Source organism: Tasmannia lanceolata, unplaced genomic scaffold (assembly GCF_043159265.1).
Source record: "Tasmannia lanceolata isolate RefF3 unplaced genomic scaffold, GAP_Taslan_0.1 ptg000008l, whole genome shotgun sequence".
Lineage (NCBI taxonomy): Eukaryota > Viridiplantae > Streptophyta > Magnoliopsida > Canellales > Winteraceae > Tasmannia > Tasmannia lanceolata.
In genome coordinates, this window is record NW_027518685.1 from 8,322,224 (window position 1) to 8,335,903 (window position 13,680).

Consider the following 13,680-nt stretch of genomic DNA (forward strand, 5'->3'; position numbering starts at 1 on the left):
GTAAACGTTGGAGGAATTTTGTAACTTGTAAGCCAAGTGAGTCTATCTTCTAGTGATGATTGATGAAGGCCATTCATCTTGTAGGGCCTACTGTGGATAAATCACTGCCCTCCAAATCTCCACATTGGATAGTATTAACCACTCATTTAAAAGCTAAAAAAAAATGGTTAACAAAAACGCCAACATTTATCAGCACCAGATTGTGATCGAAGGGTGACAAAGAGTCCAAATGTATCACTACATGATCATGATCTAACGGCAATAAATAACTGTCCGATAACAGATTATAGCCCTTTAACACCGTCCGATCGTGATTCCTCGATTTCTAGCTTTTGTCAATGGCCAGGTCTAAGGTGCGCACTGTGCGCATACTCGTCTTTTTTCATTTATTTAATTCCCTCATACACGTACGCCTCGTTTTTCATTTTTTAATTCCTTCATACACGTATGCAAAGTATGACATTTTGCACCCCTTCAACATGGTGAAAGTACGCAAAGTAGACTGTGTTGCCCTAAAACATGTCACCTCTTACAGATTCAACGTATTTGACGTGCAAAGTTTAAAACCACTAAGCACACCAATCAGGCTATCCTAACCGTCCAATTTTCTATAACATTTTAGAGGAATGATAGATGGAAGGGCACCCTTGCACGAACAATCGGAAAAGGGCCCTTGATTGGATCCACTTCATTGAGTCCAACTGATTTTACTTTCTCAACCGATTTTAAAAGGTTACTAAAAATGAGGTGGATCCAATCAAGAGCACTTTTTGTGATGTTCATGCAAGGCGCCCTTGCATCCATCATTCCTCAACTTGTTAAAGCTTCAAGAACATGGTTTTTAAAAGGGATTTGCTAGGCAATTTTGAGGAAAGCCGTTTTGCGGCTAACTTTTACCGGAGAGAACAGCCACCTCGCAAAAATGGTAGGCATATTGAGTTATTGGGCCTCTCTCTCTTGCTATTGTCGGGTCGGGTCAATGCGGGTCGGGTAAAATCCGACCCAAGTTGCACCCCTACTTATTGGGCCTCTCTCTCTCTCTCTCATTCTTGAGCAACAATGGAAGAAAAGTGCCATTTATTTAACCATGTTAACCGAGGCAATGACAAGGCTTAACTTGTCATTACCACTATGGGTGTCAGTGGACCCAGACAATCCAATGGATTCAAAGGAATCGGACGTTGATGAACAGAATTTTGGGCACAACAATTAGATCTGAATAGTATCCATTCTATCCATATCCTAAGGTCTAAAATTATTTTGAATCATGACCCAGACGTAGTTCCAAAATCCGATGGAACATCCTGATCCAAATGGAGGGCACCAATGTATGGAAATACGCTGTATATATCTACTCATTTATGTCTATTTATGAGGGCTGGGTCTTTTGTAATATTTAAAAATCCTACCCAAAACGATATACAACATAGGTAGGACCTCCAATGGACAGTCTAATTCGAAATGGCATGTGACCCAAACTCCAAAAATGATCCGATCTAAACGGATCATGAATGAGACAGGTGGATCCGATCCGATCCGAAGTTGAGTTGGGCAACCCAGGTAAAAATGCAACATTTGGCTGGTTTTGGCTTACTTGAGTTTGGCTTGGGCTTAAAGAGTATCAAAGAGGGCTTGGGTATACCTTGTTGCCACCCAGGAAATAAGTCTGCCCCTAGTTACTAGGTAAATCTTTGGGTCATCGTACTTCCTAAAAAAAGGTAATTGTACCTATTTTTTGCCTTCTAAAAAATGTGCATGAACCCATTCTGGAATCTGGATGCTTTCAATTATTTAAAAGATGTGTTTCTATAATTTCAAAAAGGGAAGTGATAAATCCGCCCCTTTTATTTACTTAGGACACCCGGCATAAGTGTACTTGGCAATCAACCCCATTGAATCCTTTTGACATGAGGTACATCAGCCCCTCTGCAGTCATTGATACACTGCTGCTGGGTGTCCCAAGTGTCCAAACGGGGCGGATTTATCACTTCCCTTTCAAAAAATTGTTTCCTCCCGAAAAAATTGGGGTGGGGATTCACGTCAAATCACATTATAAGTGGAGCGTGAGCGTAATGCATGAGGAGTGAAAATATCATCGCTCTTTCTCAAATGTTATAAATTAAAAGGCATGTAGGAAAGCTCTATTTGGTTGCCAATATCCCGAATATACCAGTTTTTGGGGTGTCACGTCAGTGACTTGCTCTGTTTAGTAGAAAACACCTAAAAACGATGGTTTTTTTCAAGTAAAGCCCGTGGGTTTAAAGATACATGCATCGTCTTCTCGTCTTTTGTCAGGTTTTCATCGGGTTTAGTCTTCGTCTCCTGGCTTTGGTTTTCTGGTTTTTATCTTCTCTCAGTTTTTTTTCAAAGACAGTGGTTTTCTATTCTTCGTCTTTTAAAAAACAGTAGTTCTCGTCTTATGGTCTTTTAAAAACGAACCCATGGATTTACAGATATGCTCATCGTCTTATGGTTTTGGTTTTCACCTAGTTTCCATTTTCGTCAAGGTTTCACCGGTTGTTTGTTTCATATGGTTATTTTTGTCTGATATTTCCATCTTTGCTTGGTTTCAATTTTTCGCTCGGCTTCCATTTTCTTCTTGTCCTGGTTTTCATCGGATTCCAATAACGCCCGGTTTCCATTTTTGTCTGCTTTCCATTTTTACGAACCAGTAAAAAGGGGTTTTCATTTCCCTCTGGTTTTGGTTAATTACATTCCATTTTGTCTGCTTTTCATTTTTACAAACCAGTAAAAATGGGTTTTCATTTCCCTCTGGTTTTGGTTAATTACATTTCATTTTCGTCTAGTTTGTAATTTGTTTTTCATTAAAAAGTGGTGGTATAAGGTGATATTATAAAACTTAACCATTTTCAGTCTTTTCCTATAGCCTATTAATAGAAAGTTAGAAACCAAGCAACACATTTACCAGAAAAATATCAGGAAACTATTTCGCTCTTCTCTTCACCTATTTTCTACATGCAACCAAGCTGGAACTGAAAGTTTAGTCCCGTATGAACAACTTAGAAGAGGGGAGAGAGATGAATAAAGATTTACATGTTTTTTCTCACTTTGTGGGAGAAAGGAAAGTGCAATGCTGCCCACATGCAGATATGTGAAGCATGGGTGGTGGGCTATATGGCACTAGAGGTGCTTTTTTCGCACTTTATACTTCACACGAGATAGTATGACAATTTGATAAGACCGATAAGGAATACACGTGATTTGGACCACAGGATTGGAATCAATCAAATACTAACAGGAGAGAGCAATCTAAACCACAGATTCATGACCAGTCACACAATCTAATAATCAAATAATCGCCCAGTCTGATCTAGACTACAGACTTGTATTTGAATGCGATTTGAAACGTAGTCATAATCATATACAACTTGAGCTGTAGATTCACGATCATATAAAATCTGGGCTACAGACTGCTAAGTGATGCAATCTCAAGTCTCTTCATCTCCCACCCTTCATAGCCCTCTCTCATCACTTGATAAACTAAATCTTCATGGTAAAATCATGGTTGCCAAACATGGCCTGAATATCTGAGAGTTGTACAGCGGTTTCTCCCTATTTATAGCAAGGGATTTGCTATGGTCGCAGAAAGGCATTTCGTGGCTGGCTGTTGCATGTGAGAGCGGTCACATTGGCTCACTTTTCAGCAGATTTTGTCTCATTCATTTAATTCAAGTGTGGTGGCTGTTCTCACGTGCAACAGCCAGTCCCGAAATGCCTTTCTGCTATGGTCCCTAGCAAATTCCTCCCCGAAATGCCTTTCTGCAATGGTCCCTAGCAAATTCCTCCTAAAAGTGTAACTGGCAGATATTTTTGAAAGAAAAATTTAAAATGGTTACTTCCAAACGTTTTAGTGGACGCTACAAATAGAATGGACATCCTACCACGTATGTGAGTGTTTCAATCACTTATCTCTACCGCCCATTAAGATAATCTCGCCTTGTCTGTGCTCAAATTTTGTCTTGATTCGGAAGATCCTAACCATCATTGTCAAGGTATATTTCCAGTCGTCGAATGTCGGTGTGAGCCTCTATTTCTGGCCGTTCATTTGACGGGTAATGACAAATCAAAATTTGGGCGGTGGGCAATCTAAGGTGAGCCCACCAAGTGAATAATATGGGCCCATTACGTGTGTCCAGGTTAGAACCCACACACACAAAGTTAAAACAGCCAATGCCACACAATTTAATTTCTTCTCACACCTCTCCTGTATATGTTCTTCCACTACCTACCCTTCTTCCTCAAAACACAACATTAGTCTTTCCTAAGGTCCTCTTCTATATACAACAAGAGGACAGAAAATAGAGGGAGGGGAGAAGTGTATCTCTATTCTTCACCAATCTCTTAAAAGTTTTCAAGGTAGTCAAGAGCTCTCAGAATAGCAAAGGAGAGCAAGGAGAGAATAGCTCTCAGTGCAGACATAGCAAAGGAAGGTAGAAGAACCCTCAGTGCAGAGATGGCAAAGGAAGCTAGATATGTGGTGCCATTGATTGAAGTGGCACCACCTCTGCTCATTTCTCCAAAAAAATCCTCTAATATTCCAAAATTGTGTACAATTATTGAGGAAAATATCAACGGGGAAGAAGATTCGAAATAATTTCCTATGATTATTGAAGAGGGTAACAACAGCAAAGAAGTATCACAATAATTGCTACTTTTTTTTATCTCTTCTAATATAGAGATTTGTACATTAGCTCTCTCTCTCTCTCTCTCTCTCTCTCTCTCTCTCTCTCTCTCTCTCTCTCTCTCTCAGTTTTATCTCTTCTAATGCATGACCATATATCTGACGTATTAAGTGATTTTTTTTTACATTTATTAGGCTAGTTCTATAAAGCAGTAAACGGCTTTGATTTCTTTCATTACTTTATTTATTGTTGGAAAATTTTGCTTTCCATATTAAAACACCCACAAAGCCTGTTTTGTTTCACACAAAGAATGTTATACATAGTCTAAATCTGAGAAGTGCATGGAAGCCTACATGGTCTTAATCTGAGAAGTGCATGGAAGTCTACTAGACCCACCCACATCACATTAGAGGGATCAAGACCTTTCATTTGCTAGATCCTGTCATGAAGATGAAATAAGCAGAGAATCTCACCGTCGAATGAACGAAAGAACCCAACTGTATGATTAATAGCGTACAAGTGAATATTGAAGAAAAAAATTTAGGATATGGACTTGTTGATATTTACCAAAAAAATCATGCTAACATCATGTGGGTGAGCCCAAGTCAAGTTTCTCATGCATCTCATTGTAAGAGTTGTACATTTTATCATTCTCTTCTTATCAATGTAAGTTTGCAGGGATTCAATGAAAAGTTGCAACCATAAACTCACTTTGGGGACAATGAAAAGAGAATTTAGAAAAAAATATATGTGATTTATTGCCATTTTTTTCCATAGAACACCAAAACATGCCTACATATATAAGAACAATAAATCGAAACTTCAACATTAGCCATATGAAATCATAAATGAACGAGCTAACATGATTCCGCATGATCCCACTGCTCCATCCGCTTGCTTGCCATAGTTTCTGACCATTGATTAACCCAGAAGATCGAAAATTCAGTCAGTAGATTTTTAAGATTGGGTATAAAACCAGAGAAAGCATAACCAGGATTCTGCTGTTGTCATTTTTACCTTTGAACAATACTTCTTAAGAGAAACCAAGTATATGGCAGAAGAATAGCATCAATGCCCAGTTGGGGTCGTCTCAGAATCTTGAGGGCTACTCTGATTTTCTTGCCTAAGGATAAATGTATGAGGAAGGATCTTTAATGATATTTACCAAAGAAAATCCTGACAGATACATCATGTTCTAATTAGCATTGCTTTCCTGTTCCAAAGTGAGTAAGCTGAATCCCCATAAGGCCTGCAAATAGAAAGAAAATACAAACCTAATTGCAGGTACTACTAATAGGAAGAAGATTGGTTTTTTTTAGCAGAAGAAGAAAACCCAGAGAAGCGCATGGGATGTTTACTTGGTGTCTTCTAGTTTGGCCAGACCTAATTGATTGCTAAATTACAAGGATACTACTACTCCACTTGGAACACCTGAACTCACATGTGTGTCCGCATCAAATACCAACAGGCCAACCGCATGACATGCCAATACATTCGTACAGAAATATGATGATACTTGAAGGTATAAATCAGTGAAAGACGTGCCTTGAGACCTAAAAATAAGATCATAAGCCCAAAAGGGAAAAAATATAAACTGCCTCAATCTCGTGTTCATATGTAAGGCAACCTTTTAAGAAAATGAGGGCATCCTTGTTACAAAGTGCGATTAAATGAGGAACTTTTGAATTATTATTTAAAATTAATACTATGGCTTAGATAGGGCGCTCATAAATTCACCCCCCATGAGTATGTATTCACCCCTTTAACGTGCCTTTAAAATAAAACTTTAATTTCAACTACAAGTAGCCGGCTCCACTTTATTTCTTAAAAAGACTCTCTCTCTCTCTCTCTCTCTCTCTCTCTCATCTTCCGGTTTTGTTTTTATTCTTCTCGTCTCTCTCTTTCCTCAATTCATGTGTACAGGAAACAACGGTGGAAAGCACAACGGTGGGTTTTTCATTTAAAAAAAAGAGGGTGGAACTGCCAAAAATGGGGTGGAAATATCATTTCCCATAATTTAAAAATACTATGGAAATCTAATGTACTCATCAATAGCTGTAAGATTTGTGCCATTGGATCCCTGGGAACTTGAATAATTAACTATATGTTAGAATGACAAAACAAAATCTTCAGGTACCAATCTCATTTTAAGGAGCAAGGTAACTTGAGGAAGGACACATGGGGAAGAGAATAAAGGTATATAGAGGGCATCCGATACAGCGACTTATAGGTGTTGAGACATCCAAAAAAAGCATATTAAATATTAGACAAAAAGCACTGCAGAAAACAATAACGACCATGATAACAAATAATAATAGTACTGCAAAATACCCAAAGGATAATAGAGATATGAAAAAATATTAGGAATGTTACAATACAAAAGGAAAACCTATACACACATCAACATGCATATCCATGTCCATAGGAACCTATTAAGGCAAAAGTCCTACAAGGCAATGAACCTCTCGGCCATTTTTCATAGAGGTGGTTAAGAACTATGTAAACATGGAGTTTTTACCTTGAATTTCTCACATGAAGTAGCATGAAGAGAAGGGAGATGAAAATGCAGCAGCACCCAACAGCAATATAAGCTACACCCAGGAAGTCATTCTTTCCTCCCAACCAGCCCGATGTCGAAAGAACAAGCTTTTTTTTTCCTCCAAAGCTGTAAGTATTGTAGTTGTTAACAAACTTTACTGATAACAATTCACCGGCTTCTAGATCCACTTCAATTCTACCATACAATTTTCTGAAGCTGGGAAGAGCAGCAGTACGCATCCACACAATAAGATCCTCCTGCTCGCTTAGCTATAATTATTGTAATAATTTAATATAATAGAAGTTACAAAACAAAAGAAAGAAAATGTCAGAACACAAGATGTAGGAAACTTACTAAACAAAAGGCAGAATTGATAATATGGAAGAAAGTTCTTTCAAAATGTCTTAACACAATGCCTGAAAATAGACTATTTTTCCCAAGGCACGTATTCTACCCACATCACAAAACTAGGATCTAAGCCAACTTTTGGAAAAATAAAATCAACTTTTACAAATCTAATCAAATACTTGAAAACCTTGGAGAATTGACTTAACTAGACCAAGAGTCCGCTCGTGTTACACCGGTAACTCAATATTTTATAGCCCAAGAAAAACCTTGAGACAGTACTCAAAAGTAGTTCTTAACTTTCTGACGTACTTATCAAGTTTCAACTTAACCAAATGGTTGTGATATTTTTTCCAAAAAAAACCTGAATAGAACAAGTGCATTTTTATACTAAAGTGAACCAAGGAATTTTGAAGATTTCCCCTAAGAAGTCCAAAACTCTAAAAGAACATGTTCCATAAATAGCTTTTCAAAGTTAATACTCACAGGAACATTAGGGTTGAGCTTTCCACCACCAACTAAGGTTCCATTCTGAAAATTGAAGGGATACACATCCTTCCCGAACTTGTGTTCCCGATCGCTCTTCCACGCAATATTTTTTCTATTAACCTTTAATTCTGCTGTTTCACGAGAAAAAGTGTATGTGTCATTGAACAAACTCCATGCAATCAAACCACAAGGGACAATGGGGAGCCCGTTATTTGACTCCTCTGGTTGGCAGGAGCTTATGTCATTGTACTTCAATCCATGCAGAAGTTGGCGATCACTTCTGCTTTTAACATACCTACACAAACATTCAGAAACAAAAACGCCAATGTTAAATGTTCAAGGATAAGATATTCAACAGATACAATTAGAATGATTCTCCCATAAAGAGACCGCTGATGAAAGAGTAAATGAGAAAAGGTCACAACATTCATCATCCATGAATAGGGATTTTTACCAACCCTCTTGCAGAGATCACCATGGCATATATCATAAAAAAGAAGGTCAAGCACACAATAATCTAAAGATCTAAAAGTAAGGACAAATTTATTGTTTGCGTGGGCAAAAACCAGGAAAAGGATCAGCAACAAAGAAACAAAGCATGAATGGAAAAAGGAATGAAAGAATAGTAAGAGCAACCAAATAACAACACATGTAGCTTTGGCGAGTACTTGATGAATTTCGAACCAGCAATACCATGGGAAGTAATGAAGAGCATCTTACCTCCGATGGTTCTGATAATAATTATCGAGCTGATAATAAATATAAATTGGAGCTTTCATGTGTTTCTGCACCTGCAAAATCAGTTCCATTTGCAATCAATATGAAGAATGAGCAAAGAATTAATCACAAAAAAGCCAAAGAAGACTGCAGCATCAAAATATTTTTCTACAGAAAATAGAATCAAGTAACTACCTAGGCTAAGGGAAGATTCACAAGGAAACCTTCTATAGAAAATGGCTAACCATTTTTTCTGCATGGGACAAAACGATGAGCAGCCAGCTCTAAATATTGATGTGGATTGCAAATGGAAAACAACGATCTCCATCCATTGTTTTCTATTAGAAAACAACGGATGGACAGTTACAAAAGAAAGTATGTTCCTCTATTATTGTGTTTCTCAAACAGCATTCTAAACTTTGGGGATGAGGCTTGAGGATTCCCAAAATTAATTGTTGTTCCATCAAATGGGATAAAATTTGGACTCGAAAAATCCAAAAGCACGTTTTGCAGACTTGTGTAGTTCATTTAATCTGCCCCTTCCAAAGTTCCAACTGTGTAGCTTTCATGGACTCATAGACTGCTAACGTGTGGAGAAGGAGAAAGGGGGGAGGGAATTTATGAAATCAACCGGCGTACCAGGAAGCATAGTAAAGATTTGGACTCCAAAAATCCAGAAGCAGTTTAGCAGAGTGTTGATTGCAGTTCATTTAATCCGCCCCTTCCAAAGTTCTAACTTTGTAGCTTTCACAGACTCATAGACTGTGGAAGTGGAGACCAAAGAGAGCGGCAGGGTGACCCAATTAAACCAAAACACATGTGTACATTACAGATAATCGATGAGAAATATAGATGCTATCACCATTTCAAGAAAAAAAAAACAGAATGCTCAAAAAGATTGTGTAGCATGTCCTTCTCAAACTTACAGTTGTAGCAAAACTGACACATTATCAGATGACTAAAGTTCCACTCACAACATTGTGCAAGATTAACACCTTGCATTTTCTTAAATCCAAAGGCTTCAGGTTGGTGAAAAGGTGTATTCATTGCAATCGCGACAAGAGTCTTCCGACCACATTTTCTTCAATTGCAATCTTGCCTCGCACGTGTGGAGATCGGTCCTACACTAGTTTGGCGTTCTATAGGTTTTTCTTTGGGGCTTGACGAAAGCTCGCGGAGACCCTTCTCTCTGAAAGGAGATATTTTCTCAGGTTAGTGGTTCTGTGCACAGTGATCTGGGCACTGCAGAAAGGAAGAAACCAACAGACCTTGGGAAGTCAAGGTCTTTCAGTTGCTTAAGTAGCAGGACTTCCTACTTTAGCAACTGAATCAGATGGGAAGTCAACTATCTTCTAGCTAGTTGTTCATCCAGAAAGACTTGAGTTCTGGGGGTGTCTCCACTGTTGATTTCTTCAGAAAATGGACAGATGTTCGCTGGTCGCATGGCTAAAAGAAGGAAGTCAGCAAACTGGATTACCCGCCATCCACCAACAGACCTTCAGCAGGACTGCTACTTCTGCAACTGAATCAGATGGGAGGTCAGCTATCTTCTTCCAAGTTGTTCATCCAGATAGACTCGAGTTCTGGGGTGTCTCCACTCTTGATTTCTCAGAAAACGGAAGAAGGTACGTCGGTCGCATGGCTAAAAGAAGGAATCCAGCAACCTGGATTCCCCCGCCATCCACCGTAATCAAATTACATTTTGATGGGTGCTCGCTTGGCAAACCAGGTTCTTCTGGAATCAGAGGCCTTTTCAGGAACTGCAAAGGTGACACACTGTGGGAAATTTCAGGCCCCATCGGTATTCCTGTTGCAAACAAAGAAGAGGGCAAAGCTCACATTGGTCTGAAGATTTTCATCTTCAAGTTTGATGGGACACTTCAGCTTGAAGGGGCCTCTCAAAATGCCATTAGTTGGGGTTCTGGAACAAGGGGAGGTCCGTGCCGCTTGGGTTGTAATATTAGTTAAATTTATACTACCTGCAGAGGTAGGGGTTTCTTATTTGTAGCCTATGTGGCCCAGGTTAGGCAACCCGAGAGAAAGGGACGACCGGAGGGGGGGGGGGGGGGGGGAGGGAGAGAGAGATTGCGTGAGTATTTGGCAAGTTTCCAGCTTTTATTCTTTATTATGTAAAAAAAAGTAAATTTTATTTGCATCTGAAAGAAAATTAATCATTATAACAAAAACTTAATCTTAGTGTTAAAAAATCCCAACTTTTTCTTTTCTCATCTTGAACATCAAATAAACAAGGGTATTTAGAAATTTATATACAGCACAGAGAAATTGCATCTAAAAAGTAACCAGTGATTCGGTTAATATGGAAAATGAAATAAGGATAAAAAGATTCACGGGAAGAACAGAATCACCTTTAAGAATTGAGTACAGTTCTTAGATATTGATCTGTCTTTGATGTAGGCCACTTTATTGCTTCTAAATGATTCATGTATGCAATCAGTGTCATACCGGTATACAATTTCGACAACCTGAAAAATAGATTGTAAATTGAAAACAATCTTATGACATATCAGATCCCACTGTAAGGGGTTATGTGCTAGTGCAGGAAAAATAATCTCATCGGTCAGGTACATGATTAATATAAATAAGTGGAGACATTACACTCTGTGAAGCACGAAGAGCCATAAGCCCAATAGGAATAAAAATGACCCCTGTCAACAAAAATATGGTGATCACCTGTGAAAGGCAACTTAAAATATCAATAAGCAACACAACAAATGAGGTGAACAGTGGACCAAAAATATTAAACTCATAACAGTCATTAACTCACCAATCCTGGTGTTAAAACAGGTTTACAAGCTGGGAGATTCTGCTGGGTAAACCTATAATAAGCTGCAAAACCAGCATATTAGCATCCATTTCAGCATAATTTTATGTTTCACTCCTTTCTTCAAATAATAAAAAGAGTTTGAACTCTTGAAAAAGATGTAGCAACACAAAGTAGAAACAGAGAGGAAAATAGAGAGAGAAGAAGATTGGAAAGAAGGGAATAGATCTCACTAGGGGCTATTCCTTTATAAATAAATACCCCACAAATACATTTATGCCCCAGACTCTTCCCAAGCTGACCATAAGTAACAATTATGCCCAGCATGGATGAAATAAAATCAAAATGAGACTTCATAACTTCTTTTATCAAGGCAGTCGCAAGTTGTTGACCAATATGAACAAATGGAAAACAAATCTCCTTAGATAAAACATGCTTGCAAATGAAGAGTCTGTCTACTTTAATGTACTTCGTTCAATCATGCTCGCAGGTCTCTTTTTCAAAGCATGGTATTCTTCCTCTGCACTAGATCTAGCAACCACAAACTACTTCTTACTACGTCAAGTAACAAGATTGCCACCAACAGATTCTAAGAAGCATTTTAAGCAGCGACACTCCATAACTGGGTCTCTCTTTTTCTATTGGTTTTAATCATTAAAGTCCTCCCAAAATCGTTCTTAGTTGCAATTCAAGAGCTACAAATCAATATCATGTGTTTCCCATCTGGTTTCTAACTTGCAATTCAAGAGCTACAAATCAATGTCACATGTTTTCAGTCTGGCTTAAGTGCCAGCATTCATTGATGTTTTCTTTACGAGTTTCCAAATTAAATTTTTTGCACAAAACATTTTTGCACTACAGAACATATAAAGAAATACAGATTCAGGTGAAAGTATCAATGGAGAACAAATAGTACCATTTGATCGCCTCCGATAGATAGGAACAGGAAGAGTTCCTCCACCTGATCCAGATGTACTCCGCACCTCCACATCCATCACCACCAAAACTTCAATCCTACCATCAATTCCCTCAATCCTAAATATACATGAATAAATAAAACCCTAACTTCAGAGAAACTTCATCAGACTCAATCCCTACCCCTCAATTCAACGTTAAAACACCATCTTCGATTGTAAATTCCAATCTAATCCTTCAAATCCAAATCCAAACCCACAAAAACCCAGAGAAACACCGAATAGCCACAATCAGCGTCAAATCACAGTTTCTAAACGAGATCTAGCTTCGCCGAGTTCCTCTAAAAATCAAAACCTAATTTTTCCACAAATTTTCATGAAATTTCGGGAATGACAGAGAATCTCGATCGTTCGACTTCTACGATCGATAGAGAGAGGGTTAGGGTTTTCGCGCTACAAAATAGGGGTGGATTTCGGAGAAAAAAGGGGCTTCTCTTGACATTCTTTGCCTTGAAAGGAGAAGTGAGGAGAATCTGATTGTTGTTATAGGGTGCAAGATAACGAAAGTCGGTAGAGAACGTACATTCTTCATCTAGTAGGCCCCACAGTGTTGCCTGAGATCGTACTTATCAATGATCTTGACCGTTTACAGTGTTTCAGATGAAAATGGTCGTTAATTCTCGTCCGTAATAGGGCCCACCAAATTACAATTCGAATCCTCCTGCTCCATCCATTTTTTCCGAATTTGAAGAGCATTAATGCCAATTCCCCAGCAAATCCAAATTTAAAAAGTAGGTTCAAGTCATTTCCCAAAAATTTTAAAAATTGCCTTAAATGAGTGAAACGTTCATGCTTATAATGCCTAAAGCTTACAAAATTTCTAATGTGATTGTCAAAGTGCTTATTTTAATATACTAGGCCTGTTCGTTTTGAGTCCAATAATCGGTTTGGCACTCACGAATGGTTGTCACAATCTTAAGGCCACCTTTGTTTAAGCCCTCTTAGTTTGATAACCAATTGTTAGCAAAATAACTTATTATTGGACTCAAAATCAACTTTAACAACTGGTGGCCACAATCTAAAACGAACATGGCCTTGTTCGTTTATGATTATGACAACTGATTGTAAGTGCCAAACTGGTTATTGGATTCAAAATCACATTTTAATTGGAATCCAATAATCGGTTTCACACTCACAATCACTTTTCATAATATTAAACGAACAGGGCCTTAATATTATGATTGTGAGTGC

General features: G+C 38.3%; 1 protein-coding gene across 3 annotated transcripts; it reads right to left on the reverse strand.

Annotated features, from left to right (window-relative positions):
• Positions 1-5,376: 5,376 nt before the first annotated feature.
• LOC143884222 (putative ALA-interacting subunit 2) lies at positions 5,377-12,974 on the reverse strand. Of its 3 annotated transcripts, XR_013252773.1 has the most exons (9): positions 12,432-12,974; positions 11,519-11,580; positions 11,350-11,424; positions 11,100-11,216; positions 8,737-8,807; positions 8,014-8,311; positions 7,162-7,451; positions 5,661-5,766; positions 5,377-5,553 (listed from the first exon to the last, which is right to left on the reverse strand). XR_013252773.1 is itself a non-coding variant. In XM_077387670.1 (8 exons), the coding sequence occupies exons 1-8, from the start codon at positions 12,508-12,510 to the stop codon at positions 5,795-5,797; spliced, it is 1,017 nt and encodes a 338-aa protein (XP_077243785.1). In that variant the 5' UTR covers positions 12,511-12,973; the 3' UTR covers positions 5,687-5,794. The 3 variants fall into 3 exon arrangements, 2 of the variants coding, with proteins under 2 accessions (XP_077243785.1, XP_077243784.1); XM_077387670.1 differs by lacking the exon at positions 5,377-5,553 and having other exon boundaries at positions 5,687-5,819; positions 12,432-12,973; XM_077387669.1 differs by lacking the exon at positions 5,377-5,553 and having other exon boundaries at positions 5,755-5,892.
• Between the last annotated feature and the right edge of the window lie 706 nt (positions 12,975-13,680).

Bases quoted from the DNA above. Each gene is read 5' to 3' on its own strand.
- LOC143884222 (XM_077387669.1), bottom strand. From the start codon at position 12,510: ATGGATGTGGAGGTGCGGAGTACATCTGGATCAGGTGGAGGAACTCTT. The intron at 11,581-12,431 runs GTACTATTTGTT...CTGGTTTTGCAG, and splicing joins CTATCGGAGGCGATCAAATG to CTTATTATAGGTTTACCCAG. The intron at 7,452-8,013 runs GTGAGTATTAAC...CAATAATTATAG, and splicing joins AGCTCAACCCTAATGTTCCT to CTAAGCGAGCAGGAGGATCT.